Below are 24,832 nucleotides of genomic sequence, written 5' to 3'. Positions count from 1 at the left end.
AGGCTATTATATAGGAATAATGTACCTGCTGTGACCCCACTCAGTATTAGAGATTATACAGTAATAATGTACCTGTACTGGGGAGTACACTCTTGCTGTGACCCCGCTCAGTAACCTGTGTGTAGTATTAGAGATGAGGGTATTATATAGGAATAATGTACCTGTACTGTGGAGTACACTCCTGCTGTGACCCCGCTCAGTAACCTGTGTGTAGTATTAGAGATTATACAGTAATAATGTACCTGTACTGGGGAGTACACTCCTGCTGTGACCCCACTCAGTAACCTGTGTGTAGTGTTAGCGATGAGGGTATTATATAGGAATAATGTACCTGCTGTGACCCCGCTCAGTTACCTGTGTGTGGTAATAGAGATTAGAGGGTATTATACAGTAATAATGTACCTGTACTGGGGAGAACACTCCTGCTGTGACCCCGCTCAGTAACCTGTGTGTAGTATTAGAGATGAGGGTATTATACAGTAATAATGTACCTGTACTGGGGAGTACACTCCTGCTGTGACCCCGCTCAGTAACCTGTGTGTAGTATTAGAGGGTATTATACAGTAATAATGTACCTGTACTGGGGAGTACACTCCTGCTGTGACCCCGCTCAGTAACCTGTGTGTAGTATTAGGGATGAGGATATTATATAGTAATAATGTACCTGTACTGGGGAGTACACTCCTGCTGTGACCCCGCTCAGTAACCTGTGTGTAGTATTAGGGATGAGGGTATTATATAGTAATAATGTACCTGTACTGGGGAGTACACTCCTGCTGTGACCCCGCTCAGTAAACTGTGTGTAGTATTAGTGATGAGGGTATTATATAGTAATAATGTACCTGTACTGGGGAGTACACTCCTGCTGTGACCCCGCTCAGTAACCTGTGTGTAGTATTAGGGATGAGGGTATTATATAGGAATAATGTACCTGCTGTGACCCCGCTCAGTAACCTGTGTGTAGTATTAGAGCTGAGAGGGTATTATATAGGAATAATGTACCTGCTGTGACCCCGCTCAGTAACCTGTATGTAGTATTAGGGATGAGGGTATTATACAGTAATAATGTACCTGTACTGGGGAGTACACTCCTGCTGTGACCCCGCTCAGTAACCTGTGTGTAGTATTAGGGATCAGGGTATTATATAGGAATAATGTACCTGCTGTGACCCCGCTCAGTGACCTGTGTGTAGTATTAGGGATGAGGGTATTATATAGGAATAATGTATCTGTAATGGGGAGAACACTCCTGCTGTGACCCCGCTCAGTAACCTGTGTGTAGTATTAGAGCTGAGAGGGTATTATACAGGAATAATGTACCTGTACTGGGGAGTACACTCCTGCTGTGACCCCGCTCAGTAACCTGTGTGCAGTATTAGAACTGAGAGGGTATTATACAGTAATAATGTACCTGCTGTGACCCCGCTCAGTAACCTGTGTGTAGTATTAGGGATGAGGGTATTATATAGGAATAATGTACCTGCTGTGACCGCGCTCAGTAACCTGTGCGTAGTATTAGTGATTAGAGGGTATTATACAGTAATAATGTACCTGTATTGGGGAGTACACTCCTGCTGTGACCCCGCTCAGTAACCTGTGTGTAGTATTAGAGCTGAGAGGGTATTATACAGTAATAATGTACCTGCTGTGACCCCGCTCAGTAACCTGTGTGTAGTATTAGGGATGAGGGTATTATATAGGAATAATGTACCTGCTGTGACCCCGCTCAGTAACCTGTGTGTAGTATTAGGGATGAGGGTATTATATAGGAATAATGTACCTGCTGTGACCCCGCTCAGTAACCTGTGTGTAGTATTAGGGATGAGGGTATTATATAGGAATAATGTACCTGCTGTGACCCCGCTCAGTGATCTGTGTGTAGTATTAGGGATGAGGGTATTATATAAGAATAATGTACCTGCTGTGACCCCGCTCAGTGACCTGTGTGTAGTATTAGGGATGAGGGTATTATATAGGAATAATGTACCTGCTGTGACCCCGCTCAGTAACCTGTGTGTAGTATTAGTGATTAGAGGGTATTATACAGTAATAATGTACCTGTATTGGGGAGTACACTCCTGCTGTGACCCCGCTCAGTAACCTGTGTGTAGTATTAGAGCTGAGAGGGTATTATACAGTAATAATGTCCCTGCTGTGACCCCGCTCAGTAACCTGTGTGTAGTATTAGGGATGAGGGTATTATATAGGAATAATGTACCTGCTGTGACCCCGCTCAGAGACCTGTGTGTAGTATTAGGGATGAGGGTATTATATAGGAATAATGTACCTGTACTGGGGAGTACACTCCTGCTGTGACCCCGCTCAGTAACCTGTGTGTAGTATTAGAGGGTATTATACAGTAATAATGTACCTGTACTGGGGAGTACACTCCTGCTGTGACCCCGCTCAGTAACCTGTGTGTAGTATTAGGGATGAGGATATTATACAGTAATAATGTACCTGTACTGGGGAGTACACTCCTGCTGTGACCCCGCTCAGTAACCTGTGTGTAGTATTAGAGGGTATTATACAGTAATAATGTACCTGTACTGGGGAGTACACTCCTGCTGTGACCCCGCTCAGTAACCTGTGTGTAGTATTAGGGATGAGGATATTATATAGTAATAATGTACCTGTACTGGGGAGTACACTCCTGCTGTGACCCCGCTCAGTAACCTGTGTGTAGTATTAGGGATGAGGGTATTATATAGTAATAATGTACCTGTACTGGGGAGTACACTCCTGCTGTGACCCCGCTCAGTAACCTGTGTGTAGTATTAGGGATGAGGGTATTATATAGTAATAATGTACCTGTACTGGGGAGTACACTCCTGCTGTGACCCCGCTCAGTAACCTGTGTGTAGTATTAGGGATGAGGGTATTATATAGGAATAATGTACCTGCTGTGACCCCGCTCAGTAACCTGTGTGTAGTATTAGAGCTGAGAGGGTATTATATAGGAATAATGTACCTGCTGTGACCCCGCTCAGTAACCTGTATGTAGTATTAGGGATGAGGGTATTATACAGTAATAATGTACCTGTACTGGGGAGTACACTCCTGCTGTGACCCCGCTCAGTAACCTGTGTGTAGTATTAGGGATCAGGGTATTATATAGGAATAATGTACCTGCTGTGACCCCGCTCAGTGACCTGTGTGTAGTATTAGGGATGAGGGTATTATATAGGAATAATGTATCTGTAATGGGGAGAACACTCCTGCTGTGACCCCGCTCAGTAACCTGTGTGTAGTATTAGAGCTGAGAGGGTATTATACAGGAATAATGTACCTGTACTGGGGAGTACACTCCTGCTGTGACCCCGCTCAGTAACCTGTGTGCAGTATTAGAACTGAGAGGGTATTATACAGTAATAATGTACCTGCTGTGACCCCGCTCAGTAACCTGTGTGTAGTATTAGGGATGAGGGTATTATATAGGAATAATGTACCTGCTGTGACCGCGCTCAGTAACCTGTGCGTAGTATTAGTGATTAGAGGGTATTATACAGTAATAATGTACCTGTATTGGGGAGTACACTCCTGCTGTGACCCCGCTCAGTAACCTGTGTGTAGTATTAGAGCTGAGAGGGTATTATACAGTAATAATGTACCTGCTGTGACCCCGCTCAGTAACCTGTGTGTAGTATTAGGGATGAGGGTATTATATAGGAATAATGTACCTGCTGTGACCCCGCTCAGTAACCTGTGTGTAGTATTAGGGATGAGGGTATTATATAGGAATAATGTACCTGCTGTGACCCCGCTCAGTGATCTGTGTGTAGTATTAGGGATGAGGGTATTATATAAGAATAATGTACCTGCTGTGACCCCGCTCAGTGACCTGTGTGTAGTATTAGGGATGAGGGTATTATATAGGAATAATGTACCTGCTGTGACCCCGCTCAGTAACCTGTGTGTAGTATTAGTGATTAGAGGGTATTATACAGTAATAATGTACCTGTATTGGGGAGTACACTCCTGCTGTGACCCCGCTCAGTAACCTGTGTGTAGTATTAGAGCTGAGAGGGTATTATACAGTAATAATGTCCCTGCTGTGACCCCGCTCAGTAACCTGTGTGTAGTATTAGGGATGAGGGTATTATATAGGAATAATGTACCTGCTGTGACCCCGCTCAGTGACCTGTGTGTAGTATTAGGGATGAGGGTATTTAATGTACCTGCTGTGACCCCGCTCAGTGACCTGTGTGTAGTATTAGGGATGAGGGTATTATATAGTAATAATGTACGTGCTGTGACCCCGCTCAGTAACCTGTGTGTAGTATTAGAGATGAGGGTATTATACAGTAATAATGTACCTGCTGTGACCCCGCTCAGTAACCTGTGTGTAGTATTAGGGATGAGGGTATTATATAGGAATAATGTACCTGCTGTGACCCCGCTCAGTGACCTGTGTGTAGTATTAGGGATGAGGGTATTATATAGGAATAATGTACCTGCTGTGACCCCGCTCAGTGATCTGTGTGTAGTATTAGGGATGAGGGTATTATACAGTAATAATGTACCTACTGTGACCCCGCTCAGTGACCTGTGTGTAGAATTAGGGATGAGGGTATTATACAGTAATAATGTACCTGCTGTGACCCCGCTCAGTGACCTGTGTGTAGTATTAGAGATGAGGGTATTATATAGTAATGTACCTGTACTGGGGAGTACACTCCTGCTGTGACACCGCTCAGTAACCTGTGTGTAGTATTAGGGATGAGGGTATTATATAGTAATGTACCTGTACTGGGGAGTACACTCCTGCTGTGACCCCGCTCAGTGACCTGTGTGTAGTATTAGGGATGAGGGTATTATATAGTAATAATGTACCTGTACTGGGGAGTACACTCCTGCTGTGACCCCGCTCAGTAACTTGTGTGTAGTATTAGGGATGAGGGTATTATATAGGAATAATGTACCTGCTGTGACCCCGCTCAGTGACCTGTGTGTAGTATTAGAGATGAGGGTATTATACAGTAATAATGTACCTGCTGTGACCCCGCTCAGTGACCTGTGTGTAGTATTAGGGATGAGGGTATTATATAGTAATAATGTACCTGTACTGGGGAGTACACTCCTGCTGTGACCCCGCTCAGTAACTTGTGTGTAGTATTAGGGATGAGGGTATTATATAGGAATAATGTACCTGCTGTGACCCCGCTCAGTAACCTGTGTGTAGTATTAGAGATGAGGGTATTATACAGTAATAATGTACCTGCTGTGACCCCGCTCAGTAACCTGTGTGTAGTATTAGGGATGAGGGTATTATATAGGAATAATGTACCTGCTGTGACCCCGCTCAGTGACCTGTGTGTAGTATTAGGGATGAGGGTATTATATAGGAATAATGTACCTGCTGTGACCCCGCTCAGTGATCTGTGTGTAGTATTAGGGATGAGGGTATTATACAGTAATAATGTACCTACTGTGACCCCGCTCAGTGACCTGTGTGTAGTATTAGGGATGAGGGTATTATACAGTAATAATGTACCTGCTGTGACCCCGCTCAGTGACCTGTGTGTAGTATTAGAGATGAGGGTATTATATAGTAATGTACCTGTACTGGGGAGTACACTCCTGCTGTGACCCCGCTCAGTAACCTGTGTGTAGTATTAGGGATGAGGGTATTATATAGTAATGTACCTGTACTGGGGAGTACACTCCTGCTGTGACCCCGCTCAGTGACCTGTGTGTAGTATTAGGGATGAGGGTATTATATAGTAATAATGTACCTGTACTGGGGAGCACACTCCTGCTGTGACCCCGCTCAGTAACTTGTGTGTAGTATTAGGGATGAGGGTATTATACAGGAATAATGTACCTGCTGTGACCCCGCTCAGTGACCTGTGTGTAGTATTAGGGATGAGGGTATTATATAGGAATAATGTACCTGCTGTGACCCCGCTCAGTGACCTGTGTGTAGTATTAGGGATGAGGGTATTATACAGTAATAATGTACCTGCTGTGACCCCGCTCAGTGACCTGTGTGTAGTATTAGGGATGAGGGTATTATACAGTAATAATGTACCTGCTGTGACCCCGCTCAGTGACCTGTGTGTAGTATTAGGGATCAGGGTATTATACAGTAATAATGTACCTGCTGTGACCCCGCTCAGTGACCTGTGTGTAGTATTAGAGATGAGGGTATTATATAGTAATGTACCTGTACTGGGGAGTACACTCCTGCTGTGACCCCGCTCAGTAACCTGTGTGTAGTATTAGGGATGAGGGTATTATATAGTAATGTACCTGTACTGGGGAGTACACTCCTGCTGTGACCCCGCACAGTGACCTGTGTGTAGTATTAGGGATGAGGGTATTATATAGTAATAATGTACCTGTACTGGGGAGTACACTCCTGCTGTGACCCCGCTCAGTAACTTGTGTGTAGTATTAGGGATGAGGGTATTATATAGGAATAATGTACCTGCTGTGACTCCGCTCAGTGACCTGTGTGTAGTATTAGGGATGAGGGTATTATATAGGAATAATGTACCTGCTGTGACCCCGCTCAGTGACCTGTGTGTAGTATTAGGGATGAGGGTATTATACAGTAATAATGTACCTGCTGTGACCCCGCTCAGTGACCTGTGTGTAGTATTAGGGATGAGGGTATTATACAGTAATAATGTACCTGCTGTGACCCCGCTCAGTGACCTGTGTGTAGTATTAGGGATGAGGGTATTATACAGTAATAATGTACCTGCTGTGACCCCGCTCAGTGACCTGTGTGTAGTATTAGGGATGAGGGTATTATACAGTAATAATGTACCTGCTGTGACCCCGCTCAGTGACCTGTGTGTAGTATTAGGGATGAGGGTATTATACAGTAATAATGTACCTGCTGTGACCCCGCTCAGTAACCTGTGTGTAATATTAGGGATGAGGGTATTATATAGTAATGTACCTGTACTGGGGAGTACACTCCTGCTGTGACCCCGCTCAGTGACCTGTGTGTAGTATTAGGGATGAGGGTATTATATAGGAATAATGTACCTGCTGTGACCCCGCTCAGTAACCTGTGTGTAGTATTAGGGATGAGGGTATTATATAGGAATAATGTACCTGCTGTGACCCCGCTCAGTGATCTGTGTGTAGTATTAGGGATGAGGGTATTATACAGTAATAATGTATCTGCTGTGACCCCGCTCAGTGACCTGTGTGTAGTATTAGGGATGAGGGTATTATATAGGAATAATGTACCTGCTGTGACCCCGCTCAGTGATCTGTGTGTAGTATTAGGGATGAGGGTATTATACAGTAATAATGTATCTGCTGTGACCCCGCTCAGTAACCTGTGTGTAGTATTAGGGATGAGGGTATTATATAGGAATAATGTACCTGTATTGGAGAGTATGGTCCCACTGGATCTCCACTCAGCAGTGTCTCGCTGTTCATCTTTGTTTTGAGACAGGAAATATAGCGGCTACAGAAATCTTTGCACAGTTCATTGACTTTTTCTAGCTCTAAAAGGTGAATCCGCAAAACCTGGATTGCTTTTACCATCTGCAGACAAAGAGACCAGGATCAAATACAGAAGATACACACTCTGAACAAAAACAATAAAGAAACAGCACTTGCATCTGAACCTAACCTGACCCTAAAAACAACCCCCACCTACATCTACGCCAAACCTATACCTAGAAGCAGGAGTGTAACTCCCAGAGGCAATGGAGACACCTGCCTCCGGGCTCCAAGCCGTGAAGGGGCACCTGCATGTACAGCAGCACCTGCGTGGTTCACAGTGGGATCCAAGTGTGACCGCTGCTCTTCCAATGCATCTCTGTGGCGTATCTGCTACTGCTGCAGTAGAGTTTATCAGCTCTGTCCCAGGAGCCCTACTAGCACCTGCATCTAATACTGCTCAGCGTGCACTGAGCAGTATGAACTTACACCCCTGCCTTGAAGTTTACCCTAGCCCAATCCTAAACCTACAGCCTTACCTCTAACTAACCCCAGAAATGTACCCCTCTCTTAAAATAAACTTAAATGTTTACCATACATAACTGTAACCGTACCCTAGACGCTTACCCCAACCTAACCCTAGAAGAAGCTTACCTAGGCATAATACCAAGCCTAAAAGGTTACCCTAACCTAACCCTAGAAGCTTACCTAGACATAATACCAAGCCTGAAAGGTTACCCTAACCTAACCCTAGAAGAAGCTTACCTAGATATAATACCAAGCCTAAAAGGTTACCCCAACCTAACCCTAGAAGAAGCTTACCTAGACATAATACCAAGCCTGAAAGGTTACCCTAACCTAACCCTAGAAGAAGCTTACCTAGATATAATACCAAGCCTAAAAGGTTACCCCAACCTAACCCTAGAAGAAGCTTACCTAGACATAATACCAAGCCTAAAAGGTTACCCTAACCAAACCCTAGAAGAAGCTTACCTAGACATAATACCAAGCCTAAAAGGTTACCCTAACCAAACCCTAGAAGAAGCTTACCTAGGCATAATACCAAGCCTAAAAGGTTACCCTAACCAAACCCTAGAAGAAGCTTACCTAGGCATAATACCAAGCCTAAAAGGTTACCCTAACCTAACCCTAGAAGAAGCTTACTTAGACATAATACCAAGCCTGAAAGGTTACCCTAACCTAACCCTAGAAGAAGCTTACCTAGACATAATACCAAGCCTGAAAGGTTACCCTAACCAAACCCTAGAAGAAGCTTACCTAGACATAATACCAAGCCTAAAAGGTTACCCTAACCTAACCCTAGAAGAAGCTTACCTAGACATAATACCAAGCCTAAAAGGTTACCCTAACCTAACCCTAGAAGAAGCTTACCTAGGCATAATACCAAGCCTAAAAGGTTACCCTAACCAAACCCTAGAAGAAGCTTACCTAGATATAATACCAAGCCTAAAAGGTTACCCTAACCTAACCCTAGAAGAAGCTTACCTAGACATAATACCAAGCCTAAAAGGTTACCCCAACCTAACCCTAGAAGAAGCTTACCTAGACATAATACCAAGCCTAAAAGGTTACCCCAACCAAACCCTAGAAGAAGCTTACCTAGACATAATACCAAGCCTAAAAGGTTACCCTAACCTAACCCTAGAAGAAGCTTACCTAGACATAATACCAAGCCTGAAAGGTTACCCTAACCAAACCCTAGAAGAAGCTTACCTAGACATAATACCAAGCCTGAAAGGTTACCCTAACCAAACCCTAGAAGAAGCTTACCTAGATATAATACCAAGCCTAAAAGGTTACCCAAACCTAACCCTAGAAGAAGCTTACCTAGACATAATACCAAGCCTAAAAGGTTACCCTAACCAAACCCTAGAAGAAGTTTACCTAGACATAATACCAAGCCTGAAAGGTTACCCTAACCTAACCCTAGAAGAAGCTTACCTAGACATAATACCAAGCCTAAAAGGTTACCCTAACCTAACCCTAGAAGAAGCTTACCTAGGCATAATACCAAGCCTAAAAGGTTACCCTAACCTAACCCTAGAAGAAGCTTACCTAGGCATAATACCAAGCCTAAAAGGTTACCCTAACCAAACCCTAGAAGAAGCTTACCTAGGCATAATACCAAGCCTCAAAGGTTACCCTAACCAAACCCTAGAAGAAGCTTACCTAGACATAATACCAAGCCTGAAAGGTTACCCTAACCTAACCCTAGAAGAAGCTTACCTAGATATAATACCAAGCCTGAAAGGTTACCCTAACCTAACCCTAGAAGAAGCTTACCTAGATATAATACCAAGCCTAAAAGGTTACCCTAACCTAACCCTAGAAGAAGCTTACCTAGATATAATACCAAGCCTAAAAGGTTACCCTAACCTAACCCTAGAAGAAGCTTACCTAGACATAATACCAAGCCTAAAAGGTTACCCTAACCTAACCCTAGAAGAAGCTTACCTAGGCATAATACCAAGCCTAAAAGGTTACCCTAACCAAACCCTAGTAGAAGCTTACCTAGATATAATACCAAGCCTAAAAGGTTACCCTAACCTAACCCTAGAAGAAGCTTACCTAGACATAATACCAAGCCTAAAAGGTTACCCCAACCTAACCCTAGAAGAAGCTTACCTAGACATAATACCAAGCCTAAAAGGTTACCCTAACCAAACCCTAGAAGAAGCTTACCTAGACATAATACCAAGCCTAAAAGGTTACCCTAACCAAACCCTAGAAGAAGCTTACCTAGATATAATACCAAGCCTAAAAGGTTACCCTAACCAAACCCTAGAAGAAGCTTACCTAGACATAATACCAAGCCTAAAAGGTTACCCTAACCTAACCCTAGAAGAAGCTTACCTAGACATAATACCAAGCCTAAAAGGTTACCCTAACCTAACCCTAGAAGAAGCTTACCTAGACATAATACCAAGCCTAAAAGGTTACCCTAACCAAACCCTAGAAGAAGCTTACCTAGGCATAATACCAAGCCTAAAAGGTTACCCCAACCTAACCCTAGAAGAAGCTTACCTAGACATAATACCAAGCCTAAAAGGTTACCCTAACCAAACCCTAGAAGAAGCTTACCTAGACATAATACTAAGCCTGAAAGGTTACCCTAACCTAACCCTAGAAGAAGCTTACCTAGACATAATACCAAGCCTAAAAGGTTACCCTAACCAAACCCTAGAAGAAGCTTACCTAGACATAATACCAAGCCTGAAAGGTTACCCTAACCTAACCCTAGAAGAAGCTTACCTAGATATAATACCAAGCCTAAAAGGTTACCCCAACCTAACCCTAGAAGAAGCTTACCCAGACATAATACCAAGCCTAAAAGGTTACCCTAACCAAACCCTAGAAGCTTACCTAGACATAATACCAAGCCTAAAAGGTTACCCTAACCTAGCCCTAGAAGAAGCTTACCTAGGCATAATACCAAGCCTAAAAGGTTACCCTAACCAAACCCTAGAAGAAGCTTACCTAGACATAATACCAAGCCTAAAAGGTTACCCTAACCAAACCCTAGAAGAAGCTTACCTAGATATAATACCAAGCCTAAAAGGTTACCCTAACCAAACCCTAGAAGAAGCTTACCTAGACATAATACCAAGCCTGAAAGGTTACCCTAACCAAACCCTAGAAGAAGCTTACCTAGATATAATACCAAGCCTAAAAGGTTACCCTAACCTAACCCTAGAAGAAGCTTACCTAGACATAATACCAAGCCTAAAAGGTTACCCTAACCTAACCCTAGAAGAAGCTTACCTAGACATAAAACCAAGCCTAAAAGGTTACCCTAACCAAACCCTAGAAGAAGCTTACCTAGGCATAATACCAAGCCTAAAAGGTTACCCCAACCTAACCCTAGAAGAAGCTTACCTAGACATAATACCAAGCCTAAAAGGTTACCCTAACCAAACCCTAGAAGAAGCTTACCTAGACATAATACTAAGCCTGAAAGGTTACCCTAACCTAACCCTAGAAGAAGCTTACCTAGACATAATACCAAGCCTAAAAGGTTACCCTAACCAAACCCTAGAAGAAGCTTACCTAGACATAATACCAAGCCTGAAAGGTTACCCTAACCTAACCCTAGAAGAAGCTTACCTAGATATAATACCAAGCCTAAAAGGTTACCCCAACCTAACCCTAGAAGAAGCTTACCCAGACATAATACCAAGCCTAAAAGGTTACCCTAACCAAACCCTAGAAGAAGCTTACCTAGATATAATACCAAGCCTAAAAGGTTACCCTAACCTAACCCTAGAAGAAGCTTACCTAGACATAATACCAAGCCTAAAAGGTTACCCTAACCAAACCCTAGAAGAAGCTTACCTAGACATAATACCAAGCCTAAGAGCTTATCCCAACCTAACCCTAGAAGAAGCTTACCTAGATATAATACCAAGCCTAAAAGGTTACCCCAACCTAACCCTAGAAGAAGCTTACCTAGATATAATACCAAGCTTAAAAGGTTACCCTAACCAAACCCTAGAAGAAGCTTACCTAGACATAATACCAAGCCTAAAAGGTTACCCTAACCTAACCCTAGAAGAAGCTTACCTAGGCATAATACCAAGCCTAAAAGGTTACCCTAACCTAACCCTAGAAGAAGCTTACCTAGACATAATACCAAGCCTAAAAGGTTACCCTAACCTAACCCTAGAAGAAGCTTACCTAGACATAATACCAAGCCTAAAAGGTTACCCTAACCTAACCCTAGAAGAAGCTTACCTAGACATAATACTAAGCCTAAGAGCTTATCCCAACCTAACCCTAGAAGAAGCTTACCTAGACATAATACTAAGCCTAAGAGCTTATCCCAACCCAACTCTGGGCCTGATTCAGATGTGATCGCAGCAGCAAATTTGTTAGCTAATGAGCAAAACCATGTGCACTACAGGGATGGGGGGGCAGATGTAACATGTGCAGAGAGAGTTAGATTTGGGTGGGTTATTGTGTTTCTGTGCAGGGTAAATACTGGCTGCTTAATTTTTACACTGCAATTTACATTTCAGTCTGAACACACCCCACCCAAATCTAACTCTCTCTGCACATGTTATATCTGCCCCACCTGCACTGCACATGTTACATCTGCCCCATGGTTTTGCCCAACTGTTAACAAATTTGCTGCTGCGATCAACTCTGAATTAGGCCCCTTGACCATTGTGCATTTACAGTGCATCCGGAAAGTATTCACAGCGCTTCACTTTTTCCACATTTTGTTATGTTTCAGCCTTATTCCAAAATGGAATACATTTATTTTTTCCCTCAAACTTCTACACACAATACCCCATAATGACAACGTGAAAAAAAGTTTTTTTTAGATTTTTTCTAATTTATTAAATATAAAAAACTAAGAAACCACATGTACATAAGTATTCACAGCCTTTGCTCTATACTTTGTTGACGCACCTTTGGCAGCAATTACAGCCTCAAGTCTTTTTGAATATGATGCCACAAGCTTGGCACACCTATCTTTGGGCAGTTTCGCCCATTCCTCTTTGCAGCACCTCTCAAGCTCCATCAGGTTGGATGGGAAGCGTCGGTGCACAGCCATTTTCAGATCCCTCCAGAGATGTTCAATCGGATTCAAGTCTGGGCTCTGGCTGGGCCACTCAAGGACATTCACAGAGCTGTCCTGTAGCCACTCCTTTGATATCTTGGCTGTGTGCTTAGGGTCGTTGTCCTGCTGAAAGATGAACCGTCGCCCCAGTCTGAGGTCAAGAGCGCTCTGGAGCAGGTTTTCATCCAGGATGTCTCTGTACATTGCTGCATTCATCTTTCCCTCTATCCTGACTAGTCTCCCAGTTCCTGCCGCTGAAAAACATCCCTACAGCATGATGCTGCCACCACCATGCTTCACTGTAGGGATGGTATTGGCCTGGTGATGAGCGGTGCCTGGTTTCCTCCAAACATGACACCTGGCATTCACGCCGTAGAGTTCAATCTTTGTCTCATCACACCAGAGAACTTTGTTTCTCATGGTTTGAGAGTCCTTCAGGTGCATTTTGCCAAACTCTAGGCGGCCTGCCATGTGCTTTTTTACTAAGGAGTGGTTTCCGTCTGGCCACTCTACCATACAGGCCTCATTGGTGATTGCTGCAGGGATGGTTGCCCTTTTGGAAAGTTCTCTCTCCACAGAGGAATGCCGTAGCTCTGACAGAGTGACCATCGGGTTCTTGGTCACCTCCCTGACTTGGGCCCTTCTCCCCTGATCGCCCAGTTTAGATGGCCGGCCAGCTCTAGGAAGAGTCCTGGTGGTTCCGAACTTCTTCCATTTACGGATGATGGAGGCCACTGTGCTCACTGGGACCTTCAAAGCAGGAGATATTTTTCTGTACCCTTCCCCAGATTTGTGCCTCTAGACAACCCTGTCTCGGAGATCTACAGACAATTCCTTTGACTTCATGCTTGTTTTGTGCTCAGACATGCACTGTCAAGTGTGGGACCTTATATAGACAGGTGTGGGCCTTTCCAAATCATGTCCAATCAACTGAATTTACCACAGGTGGACTCCAATTAAGCTGTAGGAACATCTCAAGGATGATCAGTGGAATAAGTATGCTCCTTAGCTCAATTTTGAGCTTCACGGCAAAGGATGTGAACACTTATGTACATATAATTTCTTAGTTTTTTATTTTAAATAAATTTTCAGAAATCTCAAAAAAAACTTTTTTTATGTTGTCCTTATGGGGTATTATGGGTCATTCCGAGTTGATCGCTAGCTGCTGTTGTTCGCAGCGCAGCGATCAGGCTAAAAAGCGGCACTTCTGCGCATGCGTATGGGACGCAATGCGCACGCGCGGCATACTTTCACAAAAGTCGATGTAGTTTTACACAAGGTCTAGCGGCGCTTTTCAGTCGCACTGCTGGCCGCTGAGTGATTGACAGGAAGTGGGTGTTTGTTAGGATCTCCTGCTCTGTGCTGCCACGTCGCCATGGCAACCGGGAGGCAAGTGTTAGCAAAGTAACCTGAGCGCAGCTGATACTCCGGTCCGGGTTTTTACTGTGTAGTGGTTACAGGCTCTGTGCACGGCAGGGAATCCGGCGCTGGTTTTGTGCTCAGTCTGTGAGGTCTGAGTGGGGCGTGGACAGCACCTGCTATATAAACCATCCTCTCAGGCTAGGCAAATGCTGCTGAATCGATGTTTGTTAGTCAGTTCCAGAGAGTTAGCTAGTACTGTGTGACTTTGTATTTACTTGTTGCTTACTGCGAATAGGCCTTGGGATTCGGTACTTAATTCTGCCAATCCGGACCTAGCAGTAAGACTGGAGTCAGTTGTTTGACCTGCTGGGGTTCTTTTGCTATTCTGTGAACCCAGCAGGTTTGCGGCTGTACTCTCAGACCTGCTTGCTTAATCCTCCCTCACTGTGCAGGGCGTCCAGGTGTCAGTTTAGTGGCAGTAAGCTGAACCTGTGCCCTGCAAGTGGGGGTTAGGATTGTGGATACTCTCCTTGTGTCTATATTTCTATCTCTGACCAAGGAGTTTATTCCCACACCCGTTGGTAACCCTTTGGGGTTTTTTCTGTTGCTCTTAGCAACATCATTTCAGGTGCTCCACATGTTAAATCACTACACATCGCTTCATTGTCCGCTCTATTCCATCTGAGCATTCCTGACACTAGGGAGACACCCAATTCCTGAGCCTTTGGGCTTCTCCGTTCACTTTGTGTTTATGAGTTATTCCATCACCTCCTGTGTATGTTATGTTATACTGTCTGTGAGTTCGTTTGCTTCGCTTACCTCTCTGTTCATACACCGGTATACTCCTGTTAGCACTGGTGTGCGTAACATATTCAGCAGCCCTACTCCTGTTGAAATTTTGTGGGAATATGGAGCATACCCCTCAAAATACTTTGCAACAGGTGGTCGATCAGGTGCAGGTCCTGACTCGACAATTTAATGAGATGTCCATTAAAATGAACACCCCGCAGGCCGCTAGCGGAGCTCCCGCAGCAGCAGCGGCAAGTTCAGGGGTTAAGGAGCCGAAAGTAAATCTCCCGGATCGTTTTTCTGGAGATCGCTCGCAGTTCTTTTGTTTCAAGGAGAGCTGTAAGCTATATTTCAGGCTTAGGCCCCAGTCTTCTGGGTCGGAGATTCAGCGGGTGGGCATGGTGATTTCCTTGCTACAAGGAGACCCAACAGGTCTGGGCATATGGGTTACAGCCTGACTGTCCGTCGCTTAAAAGTGTTGATGCTTTTTTTACGGCACTGGGCATTTTGTATGATGACCCTGACAAGATGGCTTCAGCCGAGGCTCAGATTACGGTTCTTAAGCAAGGGCGACGGCCAGCTGAGGTTCATAGTACGGAGTTTCGGAGGTTGGCTCATGATACCCAGTGGAATGACCCAGCCCTGAGAAACCAGTACCGAAGGGGCCTTTCTGACCAGATAAAGGACCAACTGGTACAATATCCCTCGCCTGATAGCTTAGATCAGCTCATGCAGTTATCCATCCGGGTGGATAGACGGCTGAGAGAGCGTAGGCTTGAAAGGGAGACCGTAGTTTCCTTTTTTCCCAAGGGAACCTCAGACTCTGAGGAATATTCCGAGGAGCCTAGGCAGATTGGGGCTACCCGCCTCTCCTCGCGTGAGAAGACGCGGAGGAGACAGCAGGGTTTGTGTTTGTACTGTGGGAATAAAGGTCATGTTGTAGTATCATGCCCAGAAAAACCGGAAAACTTCAGGGCCTGAGGGTGATGGGAAATATCCTGTCAGGCCAGAAGTCAGAATTTCCTAAAAAGACTTTTCTCATTCCGGTGACTTTGGAGATCCTCGGTCAAACTGTCAAGACTGAGGCCTTTGTTGACAGTGGGGCCGATGGGGTTTTCATGGACCGTCAATTCGCCCTGGAACACTCTGTTCCCTCAGTACCTTTGGCATCAGAGATTGAGATCTGTGGGTTAAACGGGGAACCATTGTCCCAGGGTAAAATTATCTCCTGCACCAGCCAAATTCCTTTGTTTATTGGAGCCACACACTCTGAAAAATTGTCTTTTTATGTGACTGTCTGTTCTTTTGCCCCATTGGTTTTGGGGTTACCCTGGTTAAGGGCCCATAACCCTCAATTTGACTGGGTCTCTGGGGAGATTCTTAGTTGGGGTAGTGATTGTTTCATGAGTTGCTTGAGCCTTCCAGTCAGGCTCTCGCAGTTATGTTTGCCAGGATTGCCAGGATGTTATGCAGATTTTGCGGATGTGTTCTCCAAAAAAGTTGCGGAGGTACTACCTCCCCATCGCCCCTATGACTGTGCCATTGATTTGTTGCTGGATGCTAAGCTTCCCAAGAGCAGGTTGTACTCCCTGTCACGTCCTGAGACTCAGGCTATGGCAGAGTACATTCAGGAGAACTTGGCTAAGGGATTTATCAGACCCTCACAGTCCCCAGTTGGGTCGGGGTTCTTTTTCGTGGGTAAAAAGGACGGTTCGTTGCGACCCTGCATCGACTTCAGGGAATTGAACCGTATCACGATTAAAAACTTGTACCCACTGCCTCTCATTTCAGTTTTGTTTGACCAGCTTCGTACTGCCACCATTTTTTCTAAGATTGACCTACGCGGTGCTTACAATCTAATCCGAATAAGAGAGGGGGATGAATGGAAGACTGCCTTTAATACCCACTCAGTGCATTATGAATATTTGGTGATGCCTTTTGGGCTCTCTAATGCCCCGGCAGTCTTCCAGGAATTCATGAACGATGTGCTCAGGGAATATTTGGATAGATTCTTAGTTGTTTATCTAGATGACATCCTAATCTTCTCTCATTCCCTGGAGGAACATCGGAAGCATGTACGCTTAGTCCTCCAGAAACTCAGAGACCACCAGCTTGGGGCGAAGCTGGAGAAGTGCGAGTTTGAAGTCCAGCAAATCGCATTTCTAGGGTATATTATCTCCTCAGAAGGTTTCCAAATGGAGGGTTCTAAGGTACAGGCAGTCCTGGATTGGGTGCAGCCCACTAGTTTGAAGGCGCTTCAGCGTTTTCTGGGCTTTGCGAATTTTTATAGACGGTTTATCGCTGGATTTTCGTCTATAGTGGCCCCCTTGGTGGCACTCACTAAGAAAGGGGCGGATGTTGCTCACTGGTCTTGTGAGGCCAAAGCGGCCTTTGCCCGTCTCAAAAGGGCATTTGTCTCGGCCAAGGTGCTGCGGCACCCAGATCCAGAGCGTCCTTTTGTGGTAGAAGTGGATGCCTCTGAGATAGGTATTGGAGCAGTGCTCTCTCAGATGGGGGTGTCTGATAATCGCCTTCATCCCTGTGCTTACTTTTCCCGTAAATTCTCGTCTGCCGAGATGAATTATGATGTGGGTAACCAGGAATTGTTGGCTATAAAGGATGCACTCGGGGACTGGAGACACTGGCTTGAGGGGGCTAAGTTTGTGGTCTCAATTCTCACCGACCATAAGAATCTGGCATATTTAGAGTCAGCGAAGCGGCTCAATGCCAGGCAGGCACGATGGGCTTTGTTTTTTGCTCGCTTTAATTTTTTGATAACATATCGCCCTGGGTCAAAAAACATCAAGGCTGATGCGGTCTCGCTGAGTTTTGCTCCAGTTCAAGAGACCACCGAGGAGCCATTGCCCATTGTGTCCCCATCATGTATTAAAGTGGGCATTACCCAGGACCTCTTATCATTAGTCCTTAGAGCACAGGAGCAGGCTCCTCCAGACCTTCCGGTAGGTCTCTTGTTTGTGCCTCCTAGGTTAAGACAGCGAGTGTTCCTGGAATTCCATGCCAAGAGGTCGGCAGGGCATCCGGGTATTGCCAGAACTCGGGAGTTGCTGTCTAGGGCGGTGTGGTGGCCCTCGGTGGCTAGGGATGTGGATCAGTGGGTTCGGGCATGTGACGTTTGTGCCCGAAATAAAACTCCTAGAGGGGTTCCTGTCGGCCCATTACATCCACTCTCTATTCCGTCTAAGCCATGGACCCACATTTCCATGGATTTTGTGGTGGACTTGCCCAAATCCTCGGGGATGACAGCCATTTGGGTTGTCGTTGACAGGTTTTCGAAGATGGCGCATTTCGTTCCACTGGTTGGGTTGCCATCGGCCAGACGCCTGTCTGAGTTATTTATGCAGCATGTTGTGCGCCTCCACGGGTTGCCACTTGATGTGGTCTCTGACCGTGGATCCCAGTTTGTGGCCAAATTCTGGAGGGCATTTTGTTCTGATCTCCAGATTTCTGTGAGCTTGTCGTCAGGCTACCATCCACAGTCTAATGGGCAGACTGAGAGGGTGAACCAGTCCTTGGAGCAGTTCCTCAGGTGTTATGTCTCCAAGTGTCATACTGACTGGGTTGCTTATCTGTCCATGGCGGAGTTTGCCTATAACAACGCGGCTCACTCTGCTACAGGGATCTCTCCCTTCCTTTGTGTGTATGGGCATCATCCTAAGACCAATTCTTTTGACCCCCTGGATTCCACGTCTGATGGTTCCTCTGTTGTTTCGGTCCTTAGGGGTATTTGGAGGAAAGTGAAGAAAGCCCTTGTGTCTGTGTCATTAGTGACCAAAAGGGTTTTTGATAAGCGGAGAAGACCCTGCAGCTTCAAATTAGGAGACTTCGTCTGGTTGTCCACCAAGAATTTGAAGTTGAGACAGCCATCTCATAAGTTTGGCCCCCGGTTCATCGGCCCTTATAAGATCACCAGGGTTATCAATCCGGTGGCATTTCAGTTAGATCTGCCCCGTTTATTGGGCATCAATAAAACATTTCATTGTTCCCTTTTAAAACTGGCGGTTAGTAATCCTTCTTCCAGTGGAAGACCTTCTCCTCTTCTGATTCGGGGTCAGAGGGAGTTTGTGGTTGAAAGGGTTCTTGACTCCAAGATGGTTCGGGGTCGGCTGTCATTTTTGGTGCACTGGAAGGGGTATGGCCCGGAGGAGCGGTCGTGGGTGCGCAGTTGTGATCTTCATGCCCCCAGACTGATACGCTCTTTCTTCTCGCAGTTCCCCGATAAACCCGGTGGTAGGGGTTCTTTGACCCCTCGTCAGAGGGGGGGTACTGTTAGGATCTCCTGCTCTGTGCTGCCACGTCGCCATGGCAACCGGGAGGCAAGTGTTAGCGAAGTAACCTGAGCGCAGCTGATACTCCGGTCCGGGTTTTTACTGTGTAGTGGTTACAGGCTCTGTGCACGGCAGGGAATCCGGCGCTGGTTTTGTGCTCACAGTCTGTGAGGTCTGAGTGGGGCGTGGACAGCACCTGCTATATAAACCATCCTCTCAGGCTAGGCAAATGCTGCTGAATCGTTGTTTGTTAGTCAGTTCCAGAGAGTTAGCTAGTACTGTGTGACTTTGTATTTACTTGTTGCTTACTGCGAATAGGCCTTGGGATTCGGTACTTCATTCTGCCAATCCGGACCTAGCAGTAAGACTGGAGTCAGTTGTTTGACCTGCTGGGGTTCTTTTGCTATTCTGTGAACCCAGCAGGTTCACAGAATAGCAAGGAGTTTATTCCCACACCCGTTGGTAACCCTTTGGGGTTTTTTCTGTTGCTCTTAGCAACATCATTTCAGGTGCTCCACATGTTAAATCACTACACATCGCTTCATTGTCCGCTCTATTCCATCTGAGCATTCCTGACACTAGGGAGACACCCAATTCCTGAGCCTTTGGGCTTCTCCGTTCACTTTGTGTTTATTAGTTATTCCATCACCTCCTGTGTATGTTATGTTATACTGTCTGTGAGTTCGTTTGCTTCGCTTCCCTCTCTGTTCATACACCGGTATACTCCTGTTAGCACTGGTGTGCGTAACAGTGTTTCTGGGAGGTAACTGACCGTTTTCAGGGAGTGTGCTGAAAAACGCAGGCGTCTCAGATACAAACGCAGGCGTGCCTGGAGAAATGCAGGCGTGGCTGGCCGAACGCAGGGCGTGTTCGTGACGTCAAAACAGGAACTAAATAGTATGAAGTGTTCGCAAGCTAGGAGTAGGTCTGGAGCTGCTCAGAAACTGCTCGAAAATATTTTGCAGCTACTCAGAAACTGCTCGAAAATATTTTGCAGCTACTCAGAAACTGCTCGAAAATATTTTGCAGCAGCGGTGCGATCCTTTCGTTCGCACTTCTGCTAAGCTAAGATACACTCCCAGAGGGCGGCGGCTTAGCGTTTGCACGGCTGCTAAAAGCAGCTAGCGAGCGAACAACACGGAATGAGGGCCATTGTGTGTAGAATTTCGAGGGAAAAAATTAATTTATTCCATTTTGGAATTAGGGTGTAACATTACAAAAACTGGAAAAACTGAAGCGTTGTGAATACTTTCCAGACCTCTGTAAGTACAGTTATTTAGAGAACTTTTTCAGGAATTTATAACAGGAGTAAGTCTGTTTTAGGAGCAGCTTGCAGGAATATACGCACTATAATTTGATATTATGTTGTGCCAAAATTGTATATATTATGAGGATGATGAATTGTTACTAAAGCAAATTGAAAGAGCAGCAGGAGTAGGAGACATAGTAGTGATGGGAGATTTTAACTATCCAGAGATAAACTGGAAAAACGATTCATGTGATACTGCTAGGGGCAATATGTTTTTACACACACTAAATGATAACTACTTAGTCCAACTAATTGAGGAACCAACTAGGTACAATGCAATCTTAGACCTGGTATTAACAAACAATGGGGATTTGGTATCAGGTATTATAGTAGGGGAACCCATAGGAAACAGCGACCACAATATGGTCACATTCAATATCAGTTTCTACAAACAGCCCTATACTGGCTCAACTAGGACTTTAAACTTTAGCAAAGCGAATTTTGAAAAGATGAGGGTATTTTTCAGGGATATTGAATGGGAAGGTTTGTTTTTAGGAAAAAATACTACGGAGAAATGGGAGGTACTAAAATTCCTGCTAGCTAAATATACACTCACATTTATTCCTATGAGTAGCAAAAAAAGGAATAAAAATCATAAACCAATGTGGCTTAACAAAAAGATTAAGGAACTTATGGGCAAGAAAAGGCGAGCATTTAAAAAATACAAATCTGACGGGGAAGCAGAGTCATTTCAGCACTATAAGGAATGTAACAAAAAGTGCAAAAAGGAAATAAGAGCGGCTAAAGTAGAAACTGAAAAACTAGTAGCAAAGGAAAGCAAAGCGAATCCCAAAAAATTCTTTAAATACATTAATAGCAAGAGATTAAAGAAGGAGAGTATAGGCCCTTTAAAAGACAAGTTGGGAGTCTTAAGCAAAAATGATAATGACATAGCGGACACACTAAATGAGTTTTTTTCAACAGTATTCACTAGAGAGGACCCAATTCAGGGACTGACACACAATCTCAATAATGACAATATCACACTGATAGGTACTTATTTAAGCGAGGAAGTAGTCTGTGACCGATTAAAACATTTAAAGATTAATAAATCACCAGGGCCCGATGGTATTCACCCAAGGGTTCTAATGGAGCTTCACTCTGAACTGGCTAAACCGCTATCTTTGATCTTTAAGGATTCAGTTATATCAGGTATGGTTCCCAAAGACTGGCGTAAAGCGGAAGTAGTGCCTATATTCAAAAAGGGAAGTAAAGCTGAACCAGGTAATTATAGACCAGTTAGTCTTACATCTATAGTGGGGAAAGTATTGGAAGGTATTCTAAGAGATAGTATTCAGAAGTTCCTTGAAGTCAATAAGGTCATTAAAAGGAATCAACATGGGTTTATGAAGGACAGATCCTGTCAAACCAACTTACTTGGCTTTTATGAAACAGTAAGCGCAAACCTAGATCAGGGTAAAGACGTGGATGTAATCTTTTTAGACTTTGCCAAAGCGTTCGATACTGTACCACACATGAGACTTATCTACAAGCTACAAGAATCAGGGCTAGGAAGCACAATATGCGCTTGGGTCAAAAACTGGTTAGATAATAGGGAGCAGCGCGTTGTGGTTAATGGATCTTTTTCAACTTGGACTGAAGTGCTAAGTGGTGTGCCGCAAGGCTCAGTATTAGGACCGCTATTGTTCAATATTTTCATTAACGACCTAACAGAAGGTCTAGAGAGCATGGTGTCAATTTTTGCAGATGATACCAAATTGTGTAAGGCTATAAATACAGAGGAGGATGCCGAGTCTCTTCAGAACGACATAGTTAAATTAGAAGCATGGGCAGCCAAATGGAGAATGCGCTTCAACACAGACAAGTGTAAGGTAATGCACTGTGGTAACAAGAACAAAAATTACACCTACTTACTAAATGGGGTAAAATTAGGGGATTCTGTACTGGAAAAGGACTTAGGTGTCCTCATAGATAGCAAGCTAAGCAGTAGTACCCAAAGTAGGACTGCAGCAAAGAAGGCTAATAAGATATTAGCATGCATAAAACGGGGTATTGATGCTAGGGACGAGAGTATTATACTCCCGTTATATAAATCACTAGTGAGGCCACACCTTGAATACTGTGTACAATTCTGGGCACCGTACTACAAAAAGGATATCCTGAAGCTTGTAAAGGTACAGAGGAGGGCGACCAAACTAATTAAGGGCATGGAGACGATGGAATACAAGGAAAGGCTTGAAAGACTAGGCATGTTTACATTGGAAAAGCGGAGACTAAGAGGGGATATGATCAACATCTACAAATATATAAGGGGACAATACACAGAGCTTGCGCGGGACCTGTTTTTGGTTAGATCAACACAGAGGACTCGTGGACACTCACTCAGGTTAGAGGAGAGGAGATTCCGCACAATACGGTGTAAAGGCTTTTTCACGGTAAGGACAATACGTGTTTGGAATTCCCTGCCCGAGGGAGTTGTAACGGCGGAATCTGTCAACACCTTTAAGAATGGGTTACATAAATTCCTAATGGATAAGGATATCCAGGGGTATGGTGCATAGTCATGCATTATAGTTACTATAAATAGGGATAAAATGCAACGGCTGACAGCAGCATCAGTCAGAAATTTTAGTCAAATCATCATGCATAGGAGACCACAAATAGGTTGAACTCGATGGACAATTGTCTTTTTTCAACCTCAGATACTATGTTACTATGTATTATTTATAATAAATTGTGATATACTACGCCTAGAAGTTTACCATAACCCAACCATAGAAGACGCTTACCTAAACATAATACTAAGCCTATAAGTTTATCCCAACCTAACCATAGACCTAATCCTTGAAACCCTACATACGTGCCACATTCCAAATGCTGTGACTAAAGTCAAGTGCTAATCGCAACGAAACCTATACAAACTTAATTTGTCCTAACCACAACCTAGAAAATCTCACAGATGTAATAACAGTAAATGATTACTACATTAATCATAGCACTAGATGCTTACCACAACCTGACCTAACCCTGATGCTTACCACAATGTAACACTAGAAGCTTATCACAACCTGACCTAACGCAGACGCTCACCACAATGTAACACTAGAAGCTTACCACGACCTGACCTAACCCAGATGCTTACCACAATATAACACTAGAAGCTTCCCACAACCTGACCTAACCTAGATGCTTACCACAATGTAACACTAAAAGCTTACCACGACCTGACCTAACCCAGACATTTACCACAACCTAACACTAGAAGCTTACCACAACCTATACTAACCCAGGCGCTTATCACAATGTAACCCTAGAAGCTTACCACAACCTGACCTAGCCCAGACACTTACCATAATGTAACACTAGAAGCTTACCACAACCTGACCTAACCCAGATGGTTACCACAATGTAACACTAGAAGCTTACCACAACCTGACCTAGCCCAGATGGTTACCGAAATGTAACAATAGAAGCTTACCACAACCTGACCCAGCCCAGATGCTTACCACAATGTAACACTAGAAGCTTACCACACCCTGACCTAACCCAGATGGTTACCACAATGTAACACTAAAAGCTTAACAGAACCTGACCTAACCCAGACATTTACCACAACCTAACACTAGAAGCTTACCACAACCTGACCTAACAGAGATGCTTATCACAATGTAACACTAGAAGCTTACCACAACCTGATCTAACCCAGGCACTTACCACAATGTAACACTAGAAGCTTACCACAACCTGACCTAACACAGATGCTTACCACAATGTAACACTAGAAGCTTACAACAACCTGACCTAACCCAGATGCTTACCACAATGTAACACTAGAAGCTTACCACAACCTGACCTAACCCAGATGCTTACCACAATGTAACACTAGAAGCTTACCACAACCTGACCTAACCCAGATGCTTACCACAATGTAACACTAGAAGCTTACCACAATCTGACCTAACCCAGATGCTTACCACAATGTAACACTAGAAGCTTACCACAACCTGACCTAGCCCAGATGCTTACCACAATGTAACACTAGAAGCTTACCACAACCTGACCTAACCCAGATGTCACCACAATTTATCACTAGTAGCTTACCACAACCTGACCTAACCCAGATGGTTACCACAA

General features: G+C 44.5%; 1 protein-coding gene across 5 annotated transcripts in view; it reads right to left on the bottom strand.

Annotated features, from left to right (window-relative positions):
* PKNOX1 (PBX/knotted 1 homeobox 1) overlaps window positions 1-24,832 on the bottom strand; it is a 394,584-nt gene that overhangs the window by 174,827 nt on the left and 194,925 nt on the right. For all 5 annotated transcript variants that reach the window (XM_063956915.1, XM_063956916.1, XM_063956914.1 and 2 more), the window contains one exon: window positions 7,345-7,509. In XM_063956915.1, the coding sequence (XP_063812985.1) occupies window positions 7,345-7,509 (165 nt within the window). The remainder of the gene's footprint in view (window positions 1-7,344; window positions 7,510-24,832) is intronic.

Source organism: Pseudophryne corroboree, chromosome 2 (assembly GCF_028390025.1).
Source record: "Pseudophryne corroboree isolate aPseCor3 chromosome 2, aPseCor3.hap2, whole genome shotgun sequence".
Taxonomy (NCBI): Eukaryota; Metazoa; Chordata; class Amphibia; order Anura; family Myobatrachidae; genus Pseudophryne; species Pseudophryne corroboree.
Note: the sequence above shows the minus strand (reverse complement) of the source record. Positions and strands in the feature narration are given on the sequence as shown.